This window comes from Strix uralensis, chromosome 2, assembly GCF_047716275.1.
Source record: "Strix uralensis isolate ZFMK-TIS-50842 chromosome 2, bStrUra1, whole genome shotgun sequence".
Classification (NCBI taxonomy): domain Eukaryota; kingdom Metazoa; phylum Chordata; class Aves; order Strigiformes; family Strigidae; genus Strix; species Strix uralensis.
In genome coordinates, this window is record NC_133973.1 from 138654147 (window position 1) to 138673184 (window position 19038).

The 19038-nt window shown below is 55.2% G+C and overlaps 1 protein-coding gene across 6 annotated transcripts; it reads left to right on the plus strand.

Moving 5' to 3' along the window:
- Positions 1-3536: 3536 nt before the first annotated feature.
- Positions 3537-15824, plus strand: LOC141939948 (olfactory receptor 51L1-like). 6 transcript variants are annotated; one of them, XM_074860689.1, is made up of 3 exons: positions 3537-10315; positions 12153-12499; positions 12661-15824. In XM_074860689.1, the coding sequence occupies exon 3, from the start codon at positions 12681-12683 to the stop codon at positions 13671-13673; it is 993 nt and encodes a 330-aa protein (XP_074716790.1). In that variant the 5' UTR covers positions 3537-10315; positions 12153-12499; positions 12661-12680; the 3' UTR covers positions 13674-15824. The 6 variants fall into 6 exon arrangements, with proteins under 6 accessions (XP_074716790.1, XP_074716787.1, XP_074716786.1 ...); XM_074860686.1 differs by lacking the exon at positions 12153-12499 and having other exon boundaries at positions 3537-11295; XM_074860685.1 differs by having other exon boundaries at positions 12153-15824.
- Positions 15825-19038: the final 3214 nt, after the last annotated feature.

The following is a 19038-nucleotide window of genomic DNA, read 5'->3' on the forward strand; positions in this document are numbered from 1 at the left end:
AGCAAACAGGCAGAGCCTGATGTTATTACCAAGGAGAATTATCGAATTTAGCTGTGGCTCACTGCCTGAGGCACTCTGCTTTCAACACAAAGACATTTCAAATTGTTTCTCTGCCGTAACAATAAACTAAGGGAAAATATAACTGCAGGTTAAATGAATGCCTCTCTGCCCCTAACAGGGATCTCTCCTTTCAGGATCCAGGTTTAACCCTTTGTACCCTCTAGGCCTAACTCCAAGAGGTGCAGAGCACCCCTTGCTCTGACTGCTCTGGCCTGAATTTCATGCCACATAACGATTTACTTATCATGCAAGTGTTTTTTAATTGGCTTAGAGCCTTTTACTGTATGGCTTTAATTTTGTAGGGAACCTCCTGGGTCTGAAATTTGGGTCTCAGGTGACACTGCCTGGAGGTTGGGGGTTGGTGGCCGCAGAAATGCACAAGAGACCCCCAGGGCACAGCAGGAGATGTTCACACATCCCTGTCCCTACCTCCCTGAAAAGGGATTCACCAGCACACACTCGGTCCTAAAGCCAGTCCAGTGTCATAGGTTGGGGGGGGGATTCAGAGCTGAGTGAGGTGAAGAGATGAGAGGCACGAGGTCAGGCCTAAGAGCCAGGAAAAGCTTCAGGGAAAAGCTAAAGATGTAATTAAACAGCTTCTGAGTTATCCCTCAGCACAAGAACTCAGGCAAAAGCAATCCAGAAATAGGCAAAAGCAGCTTTTTTATTCCTGACGAGCTGTCTGCAAGACACTCTCATTTCAGGCAGCGTTTTTCCTGCCTGTAACCGAGTTGGTGTTTGCTCTCAGCCCTCCCCCTCGCCGGGGTTTTCATCTGCTCCGCACAAGAAGGGCACAGGCCCCTGCCCCCTCTGCTCTGGGCTGGAGGGGACACCGAGGGGGACAGCTCGGGTGAGGGACATGGGGGATGCATCACTTCCCGGGGCGCAGAGGGGAAGAGTGACAGGGCAGGGGAGCCAGGTGGGGTTTTCCAGCTGCGACCAGCTGTGTGATGAGCCTCCACCACAGCACGGCGGACCGTGCCGCACCGCTGCAGCACCGCTGCTCCCAGCGCAGGGCTCTGCCTTGTTTCACAGAATCCCAGAATGATCTCGGTCGGAAAAGCCCTTGAAGCTCCTCCAGTCCAACCATGAACCTCACCCTGACCGTTCCCAACTCCACCAGATCCCTCAGCGCTGGGTCAGCCCGACTCTTCAACCCCTCCAGGGATGGGGACTCCCCCCCTGCCCTGGGCAGCCCATTCCAACGCCCAACAACCCCTTCTGCAAAGAAATACTTCCTAAGAGCCAGTCTGACCCTGCCCTGGCGCAGCTTGAGGCCATTCCCTCTCGGCCTGCCGCTGGTTCCTTGGCTCAAGAGACTCATCCCCCCTCTCTGCACCCTCCTCTCAGGGAGTTGGAGAGGGCCATGAGGTCTCCCCTCAGCCTTCTCTTCTCCACACTAAACCCCCCCAGTTCCCTCAGCCGCTCCCCATAAGGAGGATTCCCTAGGCTCGGGCCGATGTGGCATCCCCAGCCCCAGCAATGTCGCACGACACCCAGCTATCGGCTTGACAGCGGGGGGTGGGGACCCCACCACCCTCACCGTGCCCCGCTCCCCCTCTATCGCCCATGGGCAGCCCATCACCGCCCACACCCTGTGAGCCCCGTGCCAGATAGCTCCTCACCACCCTCACTGCAACCCGAGATAAAAGCCAGCGCCCAGCCATGCTCAAGATGTGACAGCCTGTTTTCTGCCCCTGGATTTAGCAGAAATGGGGTGCATCATTAGTGGGGCTGGGGTCCAGCTCTGCTGCCTGCTGGCGTATGGACAGGCATGCCTCCATCCTCACATCAGCCCTAGTATCTATGGGGTACACTGAATTTTCCGATCATCTTTTCTCCTAGGGCAAGTGCGAGGTGTTACAGCACAGGATTCCAGACCTCCCCCCCCCCCCCGGTGCCCAGAGGCAGCGCTCACAACAGAGCAAAGTGTGCACCAACACAGCTGGTCAGGAGGATGGGAGCTGACTCCCAGTCAGTGGTCTCTCCACTCTGCCCCTCTAGAGATGTGGGGATCCCCAGATGTGTGTTCCCCAAGGCCCCTGGGCTCTGCCAGAGCAGGAGGTGAGCAGAGGACAAAGGGATGGAAAATCAGACCCACAGCAAAGGTCCCTTCTAGGGTCTCCTGCCCATGTAGACAAAATAAATGATCGTGATACCATGGGATAACACGGTGCCATGAATTCTAGTGCCCTGGTTAGGAGACCTACAATGCAAAAAGCCCTCAGAGGGTGAGGGACCCTGTCCCTCTGCTCACGCACGGAAATCCTGCAGTGCCACCGCTCTGCTCTGGCAGTTCAGCTGAACCGTGGCTAATCCAAAACTCCCGATCCTTGGCAGTTTGCAGTATCCCTGCGGGTCTGCAGGCACAAACACTGCCTGGAGCTGGGGGCTGCCCTGGTGCCGTCACCCTCCGGTGTCTCTGCACTCTGACAAGTCAGCAGGGAATTCCCCTGGACTCAGCTTTTTTTGCAAATGCAGCTCTGCTCGTGCAGGGCTCGAACTCAGATTTGTCAATTGAGGAGAGCAGAAAGTGGCCAGAAAGACCCATGGCCCAGGGCTGGACCCTGGTGCTTTACAGGCCTGGGAAGGGAAGAGCCACAGAGCCGAATAGGTGCTGGACAGACGGTGAGGATCAGCCCACGGAGCACGGAGGGTCTGGGCTGTGGGGCGGGCTGGGGAGGGAGATCCCCACAGGAGGGAGCCCGCCTGTGCCAGGCAGGCTGGAGTCCATCCTCAGGACCTTAGGCAAGAGGCGTGAAACCTCTTCCTCTGAAAGTCCTTTTGCAGTGCTCTCAAGGCACACGTGGCTCCAAACCTCAACAGCGGGCACCAGCGTGCTCCTTCGCTCGGCTGCTGAAGGCATCTGATGCTGCCTTCCTCCACTCTTCCCCCTGCCCCTGCCCATGTGCGTGTCCATGCCTTGGGGAGCGCCTTGTACCTCAGAGGTAAGGCTGCTCTCCTCTCCCCCCCACACCTTCCCTCACCTGTGGTCCCGAAGGGAGCCCAGAGTTCCTGGGACAAACTGAGTCTTGCTGCAGGGAGAGCAGAGGAGTCCACTGCTTCAGGAAGAGGCTTGGTTGTACTCGTGCTGGGCAGAAGTACAGAATCCCAGAATCATCAAGGTTGGAAAAGCCCTTGAAGCTCCTCCAATCCAACCATGAACCTCACCCTGACCGTTCCCAACTCCACCAGATCCCTCAGCACTGGGTCAGCCCGACTCTTCAACCCCTCCAGGGATGGGGACTCCCCCCCTGCCCTGGGCAGCCCATTCCAACGCCCAACACCCCCTTCTGCAAAGAAATCCTTCCTAAGAGCCAGTCTGACCCTGCCCTGGCGCAGCTTGAGGCCATTCCCTCTTGTCCTGGCGCTGGTTCCTTGGCTCAAGAGACTCATCCCCCCTCTCTGCACCCTCCTCTCAGGGAGTTGGAGAGGGCCAGGAGGTCTCCCCTCAGCCTCCTCTTCTCCAGACTAAACCCCCCCAGTTCCCTCAGCCGCTCCCCATCACACCTGTGCTCCAGACCCTGCACCAGCTCCGTTGCCCTTCTCTGGACACGCTCGAGTCATTCAACGGCCTTTTCAGAGTGAGGGTCCAAAACTAGTGTGCACTGATTTAATTAAATCAGTGTGGGGAGCAGGTAACCCTTCACACATTTAAACCCCAGAGACTTCAGAGGAAGGGCAAATGTCTTCACCCTCCCCCTAACAAGGCTCCGGAATCCTTTTTTTCTAACAGCAGGTTAGCCCCAGGGGACCTAGCGAGTCCTCCCAGCACTGCCCCTGCTGCAGGTCTGGCTGGCTCTGCCTCTCATCACTTTGCAGAGGGCTCCCTTAGCCACAGACCCCCCCAAAAACCCCCGGCACTGGATGGGAACCTCGAGGCTGTGACCTGGATCTTACAGTCCCGGGGCACTCGCTAATGAAAATGACCCTGTGAGCCAGGAAGGCTCCCACAGGGCCAAGAAGTGCATGGCCGAGCTCAGACAAGGACTTTTCTCCTCCTGTTTGTGGCATAGGACCAGCTGGGCACATTTTCTGTGTGGGTTACGTTCCCCTGACGCCTTTCAAGCAGTGCTGGCAATGAGCAGAGCCAGGCCTGCTTCTGTGTTGGGACTTGGGTTTTGGAAGGCAGAAAGGGAGGCCTGTCTCCAACCTGGCACCACCCTTATTCAAGTAGCAAAAGCGGCTCTGAGGGGGGGGGGCAGCCTGGGCAACCCCTCTGTGGCCACTGCCCGAGGGCTGCCTGCGCCGTCAGCCCCTCACCTGGGAGCAGCCCCTTGCCCCGAGCGATGCTCCAAACCCCCAGGTGTTGGGGCAGAGCCTCTCCCCAGCTGCCCCACCAGAGGCCGAGGGGTCCACCCAGTGCTCCCAGGACTCGTGGGTGAATCAGGGACTGGCCTGAAGGCCGTTACTGGTTTTGCCCCGCTCCCCAAAGCACCAAGCCACCATCCCAGCATCGTGCCCTTGGCGGATCCCCTCTCTCCCCAGGAGCCCCAGATAACAGCGTCGCTGTGGGGCTGAGCTGACGGCGGTCAGCAATCACCCCACAGACCCCGTTTCACCCCATTTCATTTTGGACACTTTATTTCGAGGATCTTTTTCAGAAAGGCAGCTCTAGGGCCAGCAGGGCCTGGGAGAGCCGGCCGGGGCTCTCACTCCCATGCCCAGCGCTCGAGCCCGGTTTCTGCCAGGGGATGTTTTAGCAGTTTCTGCCGTACTGCTGGGGCTCTCCCATCACAAATTGAGCGCAATGAGCTTGCAGGGTGCTGAGTCACGGCAGCCTCTCCCAGCGCGGGGCTGCGGCGGGGCGATAACTCAGACGGCACAAACAGGAGCCCGGCTGGGCAGAGATAAGGCAGCCCCTGGCCCAGGAGCAGTGTTCCCCTTTATGCTGTGTCAGACTTCTGACACAGCAGAAAATATTTCTGCTGAGGCAGTGTGGCAACCAGCTGAAAAATATTCCGCTTTTTTTTTTCTTTTTTAGTTTTTCTTAGCAGGACCAGGAGCGAGACGGCGGCCCTGGGTTGCTCACCCTGCGTGGTTTTCATGACTGCCCTCCGTCTCTCGGAGCCCATCAGGGGCTCAGGTGACTCATATTCCCAAAGGGACGGTGGGACGTGTCCTGATAACCACCCCCTCTTCTCCATCCTCCCCTCCTGCCCCGTTGCAAGTCTGTGTGTGGGGTGGTGGTGGGGAAATGTGCCAGCTGCTTTTGAAACCTTCCCTAATTCCATAGGAGGGGGAAGCACATCACCTTGCTCCCCCCCAAGAAAGGCTCTAAGGGGATCAGAGGGCTCCCCCGCTTCCCCCTGGGAAGTTTCTCCTCGTGGGGAAACTGAGGCACTGAACAGGGCAGCTGCTCGCCCAAAGTACCATGAAATGCTCATGGCAGGGCAGGATCCCCCTCAGGAAAGGGGGGTGTTTGCTGTCCCGTGCCCTCCTCCTCCCCCAGGGATAAAACATGATATAATCTTCCTTAGCCAGGCTCCCGTTAGCCGATGCCAGGCCAGGCTGGTGTTTGCGTAACGACTCCAGCCGTGCTCTGGGCGAGCTCTCATGGGCGCTGTAAAGCTGGTCCCCTCCTCTGGGATCGGGCAGCTTTGGGGTAAATGTGGTTTAGGGCGAGCCACGGCACAAAACATTTGTGTTCGGAAGCATTAATCTGCCCAGACTGAGCTCAAAAAGTACAAAATCCACCTGAGATCTGTCGTTTCGCACAAGCCCCTTCCCCACCGCAGGCAGTGTGGGCGAGGGGACAGACAGGCCTTTGGGCTGGCACAAAGGAAAGCAAACTTCTCTTTCCAGGCAGGGAAACTTGGATTTAAGGAAGGGAGGGGGAAAGAAAAGCAAGGCTGGCCAAGCCACCCTGAAACAGTCTCTGGGGCAGACCCGGCTCGTTGCTCCAGCACCCCCCTGCCCCTCCCCAGTTTGGGTGCTGATTTTCCAGCCAGGCTGGGTTTGGTGCTGTTAATCTGGGGCTTAATCCAAAGCCGCTCTCAGAAGTACAACCCAGGTTTGGTTTTTCCAGAGCAGAGCAGAGCTGGGGAGAATGAGCTGCCCCCAGCCCCCCCAAGGCCTGACCGACCCCACTCTTTTTCAGAGGTGTGACCCAGTCCAAACAGCAGCAGGGCTGCTCCCCCATGCTTTGCACTCTCATTTGCACACCAGCACGGCGTGTGAAAGCCCCTCACACCCATTGCCGCTGCTGGGAGTCCCCAGCCCGCAGGGTCCATCCTCTCGTGGTGACAAACCATGGTCAGAAACCACCCGCAGGGGCCGGGGCAGGGGAACGGGGATCCTGGCGAGGGGCTCGTTGCTCCCTGTGCCCACAGCGGAACGTCCCACCGGCGGTGGATTTTACTCCTGAGCTGACTTTAGTGATTAAAAAACACACCTTGGATGGCCACCAGCTGAGCAAAGGGGTGAGGACAGTGTCCCCCTGCCCCAGTAAATGTCCTGTTCTGTGCTGTTGCCTGCGTGTGCTGCTCCAGTGACCCCCTGCTCCCCAATCCAGCAAATCTCTCTGTTAGCAAAATCCAGTTTTGCCTCCCCAGCAGCTGCCTCCCAGGGGAGGCCTCACCCTGTCTCCATCAAGATCAAGGCAGCCGGCGGCTGCATTTTCTGGCTTTTCTGGGCTGGGATCAAGTCCTCCCACACCTTTTGGGTCTGAGGAGGTGCACGAGGACAGACTGTGTGGGTGAATTTCCTAGTTGCTTCCTTTTCCTCCTCTGTACCCCTTTCCTCCTTTGTTCTGACCCCACAGCAGAGCCCAGGGACTCCCACATACGCCGCCTTTTAATGGAAATTAGCCACATGCACGGGGATTCGGGAGGCTGGTGGCTTCTCGTTGCATGTCTGGGCACAGCCCTTCGGAGCTGGTCTGGACTGGGAAGGCTCTAACGTCACCTCCAGGTGCCCGGGTTTACAGAAACTGTCTCAGCTCTGCTCTGCTGTGGGAGGAACTTGGAGCAAGATCCATGCACTGGGAGGAGATCCTGGCTCAGTGGAGTAGCTTGTTCCCCAGGGTGGGTGAAGAGTCAGTGCTCGTGCTTGAGCAAAATCCCCCCTTGAGACCATCAGTTTTTGTGTGCAGCTGTGGAAATCAAACCCAGGTATCCCGAACGGGAATACGGTTTGCTTATCTCAGTTAAACTCTGAAAATAAGGACCCTGCCACCACTCCTGGGCCACCATCCCAGGCAGGACCCGCTGTGATCGTGGTCTCGGGGAGCTCAAGGCCGGTGCTCAAGCCGCTGCCTCCAGCCTGGCTTGTTCCCCGCCGCCAGCCGGGGGGTCGTGATGGCTGCGGTAACAAACCTCCATCAAAATGACTGCACAAGCACAAACGGTTTAGGTCTTTAAAATTAACATTTCCCTAATGCAATTCCTCCCTGCAATAAAAATGCATTCACCATATCCCTGTGCACCATATTTCTTCATTACTGTTTTACCGGTGGGGGAAGACAGGTCCCAAAGAATACAGTAATAAATATAACTTTAGGAACTGAAATCTGACCATCTTCATCCACTCTGAGGCCCTTGAGCTACAACGTTCAGCACTAAATATTCCATTTCCCCCCCTTACCAGCAATGGCCATTAAAGCATTTTGTTCTCATCATTTCCTCTAGTCAGATGAAATCCTCCCGTGGCATTTATTTTATTATTGTGTTGTTTTCAAAACGCTTCATCCATCAGTGCACCAAGCACTGCAGTAAAATCCATTCCCAGACTTAGAAAGACCCCCATGAACCTTCTGCCTCTCGCAAGAACCTTTCTGAGGGCTGAGAGGGGATTTAAATCACACCGAGACGTGCTGCCGACCTGAATTAAAGCATCATTCCGACGCCGCAGGGCTGCCTGCCGTCACACGATAAGGGCGAGCAGGAGGTCTGTGCAGGGAAGACCCACGCAGAGCTGATGGGGATGGAGGTGGATGTCCTGGAGCATCTTCTCTGGTCAGGCCAAACAGCGTGTCACCCAGGGGCGTGCTCGTGCCCCGGTCCCTGAGGACCATCTCAGAGTGGTCACTCAAATCCCACCACTCCAGTGGCTGCACCTGGGGGCTCCACAACCCCAAAGCACCCCAACAGGAGGACTAAAAGATGTGCGAGTTACCGCGGGAGCTTGGAATGACCAGGGCAGCTGGAGGGGAGCTGGGATGTTCAGGGGGGGCATTTGGGGGACAGCTGGGGAGGGGGGGTGCTGCTGAGTCGAGGCTCATCCAGCCTTACCAGCCGGAGCAGTGCTGGGCTCCAGGCTGCGCTGCTTCTAACACGGCAAGACAAACACCCATGCCCACATCTCCTTGGTCTTCACCCCATTCCCAGTGAGGCTGATGGTCTGGGTGGCCCAAGCTGGCCAGCAGGACGTGGACAGGGTGGCAGACAGTGGTCCTGAAACGGTGGATGAAGAAGAAGAAAGCTGGAAGGTGGGAGAGGGTAGAGATGCAGATGTGGGACCATTCAGATGAGGGTCCCACAGGGACCAAAGAGCTTGAGACAAGAGTTCCTGAAGGCAAACCCTGCACATCTTGGAGAACCAAGATCATAGAGTCATAGAATGGTTTGGGTCGGAAGGGACCTTAAAGATCACAGAATCACGGAATCATCTAGGTTGGAAAAGACCTTGAAGATCACCTAGTCCAACCATTAACCTAACCAGATCATCTGGTCCCAACCCCCCTGCCACGAGCAGGGACACCTTCCACTAAACCAGGTTGCCCAAAGCCCCGTCCAACCTGGCCTTGATGTATGACCTGACATTGAAGACATCACGCAGCACTGCAGGAAGGCAGCTGTGACACCACGGACACTGCTTGTGGCTCTGTCAGCACAAGCCACCTCTGAGGGACTCGAAGATGGGTGGCAGGGATCAGGTGTACACCAACTCTTCCAATACATGAATTAGGAGCCCTCCAAAGAAGCACGTTCAGAACAAGCATAAATTTGTGGCTCTAGATCTTCTTGCCATTGTGTGTTGCAGTTACCAAAATTAAAATTCAAATGAATGCTAGAAGAAAAAAGTCCTTCCTGGGCTATGATGTATATATGAACCAGTTCTGGCCGAGGAATCCTCTAGACCATACACTGCTGGAGACTGGGAAAGTGCTTGAGGAATTACTATGTACACTTGCCCTGTTCTTACGTTCTTCTCTTGGCACCTGTTTAGGGCCACTTTTGGGTACAGGACACAAGGCCACATAGCTCCGGTCTAACCCAGAGACCAGGGACCTGTTCCAGGGTTTCCTTCCACGCCCACAGAACTGAAGTGGGGCTGGGAACAACCTTTAGGACTCATCTGTCCATTACCCCCCCCCAGAGCAGGAGCTCCTTTACCCAAACCATGCCTCTGCGGGGAGGGGGAGGCCAGGGGGAGGAGGGGGACATCTCAGGAAGGGGTCTGCAGGGTGCATCCCCTGCCTCCACCAGCAGCACCGGTGGCATGGTGCAGAGCGGTGCCACATGCCAGGGCCGACCTGTGTCGTGATTTTAAACCCAACCGGCGGCCAAACACCACGTGGCCGCTTGCTCCCTTACCCCCGGGGGGTGGGGGAGAGCCAGAGGGGTGAGGGTAAGGAGGCTCATAGATTGAGATAAAAACAGTTTAATAATTGAAAGAAAACAAAATTAAAGTAATAATGATAACAATAATAATAGTGATAATAGAAAGTACTAACAGGTAAAGCACAACGTGGTTGCTCACCACCTGCTGACCAGTGTCCAGCTTGTTCCCGGCCAGTGATCCCAGAGAAGAGAGAAACCTGAAACCACCATCCCAAAAACCTGAGTGGAGCCTCCCGACCAACCCTCATCTATACCCTGAGCATGGTGCTGTATGATACAGAATATTTCCTTGGCCACTTTGGGTCCTCTGTGCCCCTGTGCGCAGGCAGGACATGGGAAGTTGAGAAGTGATTGATTTTTTAGCAACAGCAACAGCTAAAAACATCAGTGCGTTATCAACATTCTTCTATCAACTCCCATGCTGAGTGCAAAACACAGCACTATTCTAGCTACTAAGAAGGAAGGGGAAAAAAGTCTAATTAGCTCTATCCCAGCCAAAACCAGGACAACCCTGGTGCGGTGGGGTTAATGCATCTGCTCGAAGCTGAGAAACCAAGAGCCCTCCTGCTCCCACGGGGGCTGCTCAGGCTCTTCTATAAATCCTCCACCGCTGCAAGCCCCGAGGGTCAGGAGCAGGCTGTGCCCTTGCAGCGGAGTTGGTGGGGAGCGCGGGGCGGTGGCGAGTGAAGCAGGTGAGTGGGCTCTTTGTTCAGCGTGGAAGGTCGCCCCATGCCACCGCCAAGGGCTCAGCCGGGCCCCGACCCCGACAGGGTCTGTGAGCATCTGCCAACATCCCCGTCACCCTCCCGCGGGCCAGTTCCTTCCAGCTACCCCAGGTGGGTGTTGCGCCAAGGAGCTGTGCTCTGTCCCCTTTTCAGGGGGGTGGCACGGAGACGGGAGACCTCCCAGAGCCCCCAGACTCTCATGTGTCCCTGCTTGCAAAGGGGAATATGCAGCCCCGCGGCTGCCCTCACGCTAGAGCAGGGTGCAGCCCCTTTTCCACTCACAGCTTCGGGAGGACACTCGCTCTCGGTGAAATCCTGAGGCACATCTGTGGAGTTTGTCATTTTCTGGAGCACCTCAGACTCCAGAAATTAAAATGAGTCATCACTTAGAAAAGCAACCAAAAGGATTCACCCTTCTTTTGGGCTCTTCCTGCCAGGCTGTGACATAGGGGAGCTTAGCAGGGACCTGGTCTCAAATTTGGGAGGGTCTCGCGTTCTGCCAGCCCAGCCCCAGCTCACACTCTGCCTGCCCCCTCGCCCCAGCGCTGCGGGGGGGAGCTGCTTTTTGTGCCATAAAAGGCAGACGACACAAGTTCTCCGTGTACACACCCGATGCAGCACCCCCCTTAGCACAAAAGCACAGCCAGAGCTCTGGAGGAAGAGACGGGGCAAACCAGAAATTTAGGGCAATTAAAAACAACCTCTGAGAGGTCCTGTACTCTCAGGGTGGAGACTGAACTGGGAATTACAGCTGCTTTAACTGATGCTGTCAGACATTTGTGTCTGAAGATAACTCTCTCCCGTAGCTCGTCCTCCTTCCCCTCCATGTAATGTGGGGGATGATCTTTGATACGCTTCACTTGAGGGCTGGAGAAAACTCCCCCACACTAAAGTCTGCAGCTTTGTGCAAGCCCAGGTCAAACCATGGAACTTGTCCTGCTTTGCAGGTATCCAGGGGTGCTGCACGGGGCCAGAAACCTGCGCGCTGAGACAGGGAAGGGCAAAGAGATACGCGGTGGGTTAGAAGCCTTATGAATTTGAGGGAAGAATGGCAATATTTCTGCAATTTTCTGAAGAGATAGATAGATTAGATATTTTTAAATGCAGTGGTTTTACAGTTTCAGAAACTTTTCTAGGCTTACAGGTGGATATTCCAGAGAAGGTGACATAAACCTCCACCACAGATCTCACTTGGCTGTCAAAACCAGTCATTTCCAGAGCAGTTTCTTAAAAACCCTCCTACGCACTCTTCCATCCCCCCTGTCTTCCTCCCCATGGCTTTCCGTGGGATGTCCTTACAGGAGAGGGCGGGGGCGAGACCTCTCTAGAAGATGTTAGAAAGCCAATGTGGACCACACCAAGCCGACTCGGGGCTGTGGACCCTCAGTGACCCCCACTGATACATGCTGAGGGTGCTTCGGCTTCACTCCCTACAGCCCCTGGACAAGCACCCAAGGGTGCAGGGGAAGGTCTGTGGCAGAGGGTCCTTCAGGGATAGATGTGAGGACCAGAGTTAGGCGGGCAGAGACATCCCGGGGAGAGGACTCTAGAGATTACAGTCCTTGAGGCCTGTCCCCATCCTTCCTGGCAGAATGAGTTTACAGAAAGAAAACTTTCCATAAAAGCAGTTCCATCTCCCCTCCCTGTATTTCTGGTGGGAGGATGTCCAGAGACACCCTGCTTTTATACGATGTCCTCGCAATTTCCAGCTTACATTTATCCGTGTACAGTTTACACACGTTGATTTGTGAGTAATCACAGTCCTGCAGCTTAAGTAGACCGTTTTTGCTCTGTGTGTTTGCAGATGGCCTGTGTTTTGTTGGTCTAAAAAGGCCAACTGGTCTCCATCCCCAAAAAAGTTGCTGTATTTCCCCAGGCAGACCAGTGTCTGGGCCGTTACCAGCTCCTCTTCTTTCACCGGAGACTCCCAGCAAAAGCAGAACATTCAAGAGCAGAGCTCATCGCAGCCCTCTCTAATTGCAATGTCACTTCTCTCTCTCACTTTTACATTTACATGAGCTCTCATGGATTTTTTTTTTTTTTTTAAATTTATTCATTCCCCTGCTATACCACACAGCCAGAAGTAGGACCTGCCTGCACTGTCACACCACGCAAACACGCGGTTTCTGGGTCAGGGTGCAGCAGGGGCAGGTGAGCGCGCTCAGACTGTTTCCGTACAGCTCCTGGCGAGCGGGGCTGTAGCACGGCTCTGCCGGTCTCACTGACCCGGGGTTCACACTGGAGGGCCCCCGCTCTACCCCTATTTCTCACAGCCTGCCTGTGGTTTGCGACCCTGCTGGCTTTCGTTCCAGGGCAGCTCTTCAGGGATGAGATGGAGCATCCTTGTTTCACCCCAGTTGGGACCAACAGCAGCCAGAGCAGGACTCTGTCATTCTCTCTGGGTGGTTTTCCAGTGTGGGAAACCGCTCGGATGTGGTCTGCCATTCCTCTCTGCTCTGTGTACCTCCTGGCACTGCTGGGGAACTTGACCGTCCTTTCCGTCATCAAGGCAGAGCGGAGCCTCCATGCCCCCATGTATCTGCTCCTTGCTGCGCTGGCAGTGGCCGACCTGGGCTTGTCCACGTCCACCTTCCCAACCATGCTGAGGTTGCTGTGGCTGGGGGCCAGGGAGATCAGCTTTGGCGCCTGCCTTGCCCAGATGTTCTTCATTCACGCCTTTGCGGATGTCGAATCCGCTGTCATTCTGGCCATGGCCTTCGACCGCTACGTGGCCATCTGCCACCCCCTGCGATATCCCTCCATCCTCACCAGCTCAGTGACCGCCAAGATATGCGTGGCCATCGTCGTGAGGAGCACCCTGGTCCAGTTCCCACTCCCAGTCCTGCTGACCCGGCTGTGCTTCACCAAGGTCAGCGAACTCTCCCATCCCTACTGCCTGCACCCAGACGTCATCAAACATGCAGGCTCGGACACAAGGATTAGCAGCACCTACGGCCTTTTTGTGCTACTCTCCACACTAGTTTTGGACTTGATCTTTGTCCTCCTGTCCTATTTCCTCATCCTGAAGACCATCCTGAACACTGTAACTTGGAGGGAGCGTCTCAAAGCCCTCAACACCTGCATCTCACATATCTGTGCTGTCCTAGTCTTCTTTATCCCCATGATCTGCCTGTCCATGATGCATCAGTTTGGCAAACACATGTCCCCCCAGGCCTACGCTTTCACAGCCAACCTCCATTTCCTCGCCCCACCCATCCTGAATCCTATCGTTTACAGTGTGAAAACCAAAACCATCCGCAGACGGATACTGAGGATGCTCTGCCAGGGAGGGGTCCGCAAGTCCGGGGTTGCCATTTGCCAGTAAAGCCAACGTGGTGGCCACTGCCAACTGTCTTATGCAGGTTCAAACCCCAGGAAGACCAGCCAGGAGAGAGGAACATGCCAAACACTTCTGCTGGTGTAAGGATACGTGACAAGTAAGAATATAAGGAAAGGAAAAGGTATATGAGAGGTAAAGGATACATAGCTACCTGCAATGTAGGAGCCGCGGTGTGTAAGGATTTCTGGTAAAGGGCTCTTCAACATATAAACAGAGGCCAAAGACAGGAAAAATAAACCACACCTACATACACAAACCCCAAACCCCAGGGGATAACAGAGGCAATAACTCAGACCACAACCTTCAGGTCAGTGGCTGAGGGGCGGCTGGAGGAGCCGGGAGGAAAGAGGTTCAAGCAGAACTGCTGAAAGGGGGAAAGAAAATTCACAGGGGTCCCCTGGGAAAGAGCAGACAGTGCTGGATATTCGATGGGGGTTGTGTAAAACTTTATGTGGGATGATTAAAGGGGCTTGTGGACATGTGCAAAATGTATTATGGGGTGTTTAGAGAAGGCCCAAAGGCAAGGGAAAGGAGGGGTCCAGGTGTGTCAGGAAGGAACCAGCATGGGAAAATGGAGGGGGACTGGTAAAGGGGCCAACTGAGTCAATGCACTTGCCTGGCCACGCACCTGATCACCGCAGCCTGTCCTGTCTGCTCATTAAACTCACTTCTGGCTCCTTTCTGAGTGGCCTCACTGTCTGCATACAGGGGTACATGGGTGAGATCTGGTGACAAACATTGAGCTGGACTAACTGATGGGTGGGAGGAGACTAGAACCTGGAAAGACCCAAGGCTGGAGCTGGAGCGTGGACAAACAGGGCCCAGGGGCTGGGCATGGATGTGGACAGGCTTCTGGTCTGCTCCAGGGTTTGAGGGACCCACAGACACAAGAGTGACTGTGAACCAAGCAGGCGAGGGTCGTGTCCTGTCCTGACCAGCCATCGGGGAGGAGCGGTACTGGCTTGTGCTGGCCATGTCTACGTGAGCATTGCTGGTGTTGCTGTGGGTGCCAGGACAGGCACTGCCCTCTGTGACTGTCCTTTCGGCCACCTGGGACTGCGTGTGGCCCCAGGGAGGCCCAGCTGGCCACTGGCCGTTGGGCCTTGGCCCATTGTACGTGAGGGGGAGGATGAGTGTGGTCAGGAGCAGAGGGGGCCGAGGCCAGCAGGGTTCACCCTCCTCAGACACAGCTGGGCTGGTGTCCCAAACAGGGGGGTGCTAACAGAAGCAGCCCCCAAGGTCTGCAAGGGGAACCCTTTATACAAACCAATGACTTTTGGCCCCTCAGACATTAACCAGAAGTATTGTCTTCTCTTTAAAACACAAGTGCTTCCCTCCCTAGGCTTGTCTTTGTTTCACCTGGAGCATTTTGCCTGGGTTAGGCTACACCACCAGATTTGAAATAACTGTCATTCCTGAATTAGCATGCACTAATTAGCATGCTGGAGTTTCCATCGGGCACTGCAGCACAACGCCTCCTCAGACCAGCTCGTTTAGTCTTAGAAGGCTGATTTCTTTCCCCTTGAGCTGATGGGGCAGTGCTGTTCTCTTCCAGCTGCCCCAGAGGGGCAGCCCCTGTATAAACTGGCTGTCCTTGGAAGGATGTTTTAAACCAGTTTAAACATTTAAGAACTGTTTTTGTATTTCCTGACGGTGTCTATTAGGGACTGTGCACCCAGCACCCTAACAGGGAAGATCAGCATGTCTTTGGAGCACCGTTACTGGGAACTAGAAGTATTTTCAAAAGTGGTCCAGTGGATCCCCCCAGGCTTTCCAGGCTCAGACCCCTTGGCACCATCTATATGTCCCATGAAGACACATACATGCATTCTCCCATGTAAAATGAAATTACAAGCCCCAGCTAAACACCCTGGAGACCAGTAATTCTGCTTCTTCCAGTATCGAGGTTTTGGACCGTTCTCAATCTGCATGAGGATAGGGAGGCTCTACAGAGAGACCTGGATAGATTGGATCAGTGGCCAATGTTAAGGGGATGAGCTTCAACAAGGCCAAGTGCCAGGTCCTGCACTTGGGCCACAACAACCCCCTGCATGGCCACAGGCTTGGGGAGGGGTGGCTGGAGCTGTCTGGAAGAGAAGGATCTGGGGGTTCTCATTGACAAGCAGCTGAACAGGAGCCAGCAGTGTGCCCAGGTGGCCAAGAAAGCCAACGGCATCCTGGCTTGGATTAGAAATAGTGTGACCAGCAGAAGCAGGGAGGTGATAGTCCCCCTGTGCTCTGCACTGGTGAGGCCACACCTGGAGGGTTGTGTCCAGTTTTGGGCACCTCAATCCGAGAGAGATCTCGAGGGGCTGGAGCGAGTGCAGAGGAGGGCAATGAGCTGGGGAAGGGCCTGGAGAATAAATCCTGTGAGGAGAGATTGAAGGAGCTGGGACTGTTCAGTGTGAGGAGGAGAAGGTGAGGGGAGACCTCATCACTCTCTACAGCTCCCTGAAAGGACGTTGTAGAGAGGTTGGTGCTGGTCTCTTCTCCCAGGGAATTAGTGACAGAACAAGAGGGAACGGCTTTAAACTGCAACAGGGGAGGTTCAGACTGGGCATGAGGAACAAATGTTTCCCAGCAAGAGTGGTCAGAGAGTGGAATAGGCTGCCCAGGGAGGGGGTGGAGTCCCCATCCCTGGGTGTGTTTAAGGGCCGTTTGGATGAGCTGTGGGGGGATGTGGGGTAGGGGAGAACTTTGTAGAGTCGGGCTGAGGGTTGGACTCGATGATCCCGAGGGGCTTTTCCAACCTGAAGGATTCTGGGATTCAATCAGACAACCTCTGCCTGAGCTGCTTGGCAGAGCCCAGCCCACAGGTGAGAGCCGCTGTCCGCAGCCCCAGAGCCCTCCCCAGCCCCCCCTCCCCTGGGGCAGAGCTCTGCAGCACGTTGTGGACGGCGAAGGCTTCCACAAGCTCAAAAAGCAGCAAGAAAAATTCGCAGAAGAGCAATCCCTTGGTACCAAAGCCGGGGCAGCGCGGCTCGTTGCTTCCCTCTGCTGGGGGTGGGATGCGGGATCCGGGACGATGCTGCCGCTCCTGCCGCCCCCCCCAGGCCCGACGGTCACAGCCCACGGGGGGGGGGGGGGCGGGGGGGGGAGCTCCTCATGCAAACAAGGAGGGGGGCACATCGCCACTTTGGAGGCCACAAATCCACAAATCCGTGGGGTCACACAGGTTGCCCCCAGACCAGACGCACCCCACAGGCTCTGTGTTCCATGTCAGGACCTTCACGGAAAGGTCGCATCTCCTTTTCTTCTTTCTTTTCTCATTTTCCTTCTTTTTCTGAAGCACGGAGTGTCCAGAAGTCAAGTCCCCAGGAGAGGGTCCTCACCTGAGCAGCTTACTGAAGGCATTTTGCAGAGGAAACCCCCTTAAGCCTCTGTCAGAGAAAGGATGCGTGTGCACAGAGACCTCCCCCCCCTCCAAATACAGCTGCTGCATTCATTTGATTTTGAGACATTTAGGTTGAAAGCCCAAAAGCTGAGGAGCTCAGCACCCCTGCCTGCTTTTCCAACCTGAGCTGTAGCTTCCCACCAGCGCGGGAGAGGAGAAGAGAGAGGAACCCCTGAAAGCTGCTGGACAATGACAAAATGCCCCAGGTTGGGGGAGAGAAATGAGGTGGGATCAGTCCCCCACCCTGAGACCCTGTGAGCGCGATGTGCCACTGGCTCCCACAGCGAAGGATGCCCAGATGGGGTGTGGGGCATAGGGAATCTTTACCATCATAAAATGGATTTTCAGGCATTAGAAAGCATTAGTCTGCCTATGCCACAGATATGGCAAGGGGGTCACTGAGGCTTAAGGACCTTATTTAGTTAAAACCACGAATTCTTACACTAGAGTCAAGCTGAGCCAGGGGTCATGTGCTACAATACCTGTTCTGGGCTGGGCAGCCATAAGGCATGGACATGGCAAAGCTGGGGACAGCGACTTTTTGCAAATATCCCAATTTGGGGGCTTGAAAATCTAATCTTGAAATGTTGATTCCCAAGATATCGGGTCACAATTTTCCTGAGAAAGAAAAGGAAAAAGAAAGAAAGGGAAAAGAAAATATCTGGCTGAAAAATAAAATATCTGGCTGAAGTCAATCAGCCCGGTTTTATTTCAGCAACTACATCTAGATTTAGTGCTTCATTCAAGGTACCCAAGTTTGAGTTTCTTCATTCTTTCATTAATTTCCACTCCCCCACAACCTTTCTGCTCACTCACTCGTTGACCATTCCATTTGCTAATATTGGATTTTCTTTTTATGCCCCCAAAGAGAGCCCTCGCAGGGTCCAGGCCGATGCTGAGCACACAGAGAGTGAGAGCTGCTGCAGCGAGCAGACACGTGGCCTCTATTAATCACCCTGGCGCCTGGTGCCGCGGCGTTTGGACACCCGCAGAGGCCGGCAGAGCCTGGCTGGAGGCTGCGATCGCCGCAGACCCTGTGTCCTCCTCGTAGGGTTGGTGGGAGGGGGTCAGCATCGCTCACCCGAGTGTCTTCGGCCACCCCGCCTCATCCTCATCCCGCTGGGAAGGAGGGGGTACGGCACCCCCACGGCTTTGTGCGCTCTGTCCCATGCCGTGATCCCAAAAGGGAAGGCAACCTCCCACTGGGCAGCTCATGTTAAAGGAGTTCCACTCCAAACCCCGATAATTTTGTACATTTTCCATCCCGTTTGTCCGAGCAGCACAGAGCAGAGCTCTGCCACTCCCAGCAACATGGGACCCCCATGGGATGGGGGGGGGGGAGTGTATAAATATCGCCGCCCCTCTCTGCAGGTGTCCCCTCGCGTTCAGACACAGATATCCTCAGATATCCTCAGTCCTGGCTGCCACAGGAGCTGGTGAGTTGTTTGCACTAGCTGTCGTTCAGCAGGTTGCTGCGGCTGAGGTGCCTCATTCAAACTAGAAGGTAAAATTCTACAGCTGGAAGAAACCCCCCTGGACCCCTCCAAGCTGCAGCTTTAGGCTCTGAGATGAGAAACACCATTTTTCAGGCAGATTTTCTCATGTAAATGCTGCTACTTTGGCTCCAGGGTCCTTCCCTGGCCTGAAGGGTCTGGTAGCTGCGGGAGAGTTTCCCAGGCTCCACCTGAATCAATATTTCATGCAGGAGCTCACAGCCGGGCTCTAAAAAGCTGATAGTCTGCCTGATGACCTCATGCTGCCTTTCATGTATAATTCCCAATAAGGGGACTGGGATGCGCATTCAAAGAAGCAAAATCCTATCAGCAAAGCCTTCTGCTGTCACCACCAGGTTATTGCGAGTCAGAGCAGCTGGAGACCTGGCCTTGGCCACGCATCGTCTGTGAGGGGTTCATGGCTTTTCTTCACATTTTGACTAGTTTGGCTGGTGCTGCTCTC

What these genes read in the sequence shown, in the direction of transcription:
- LOC141939948 (XM_074860686.1), top strand. Translation starts at nt 12,681, where the DNA reads ATGGAGCATCCTTGTTTCACCCCAGTTGGGACCAACAGCAGCCAGAGC.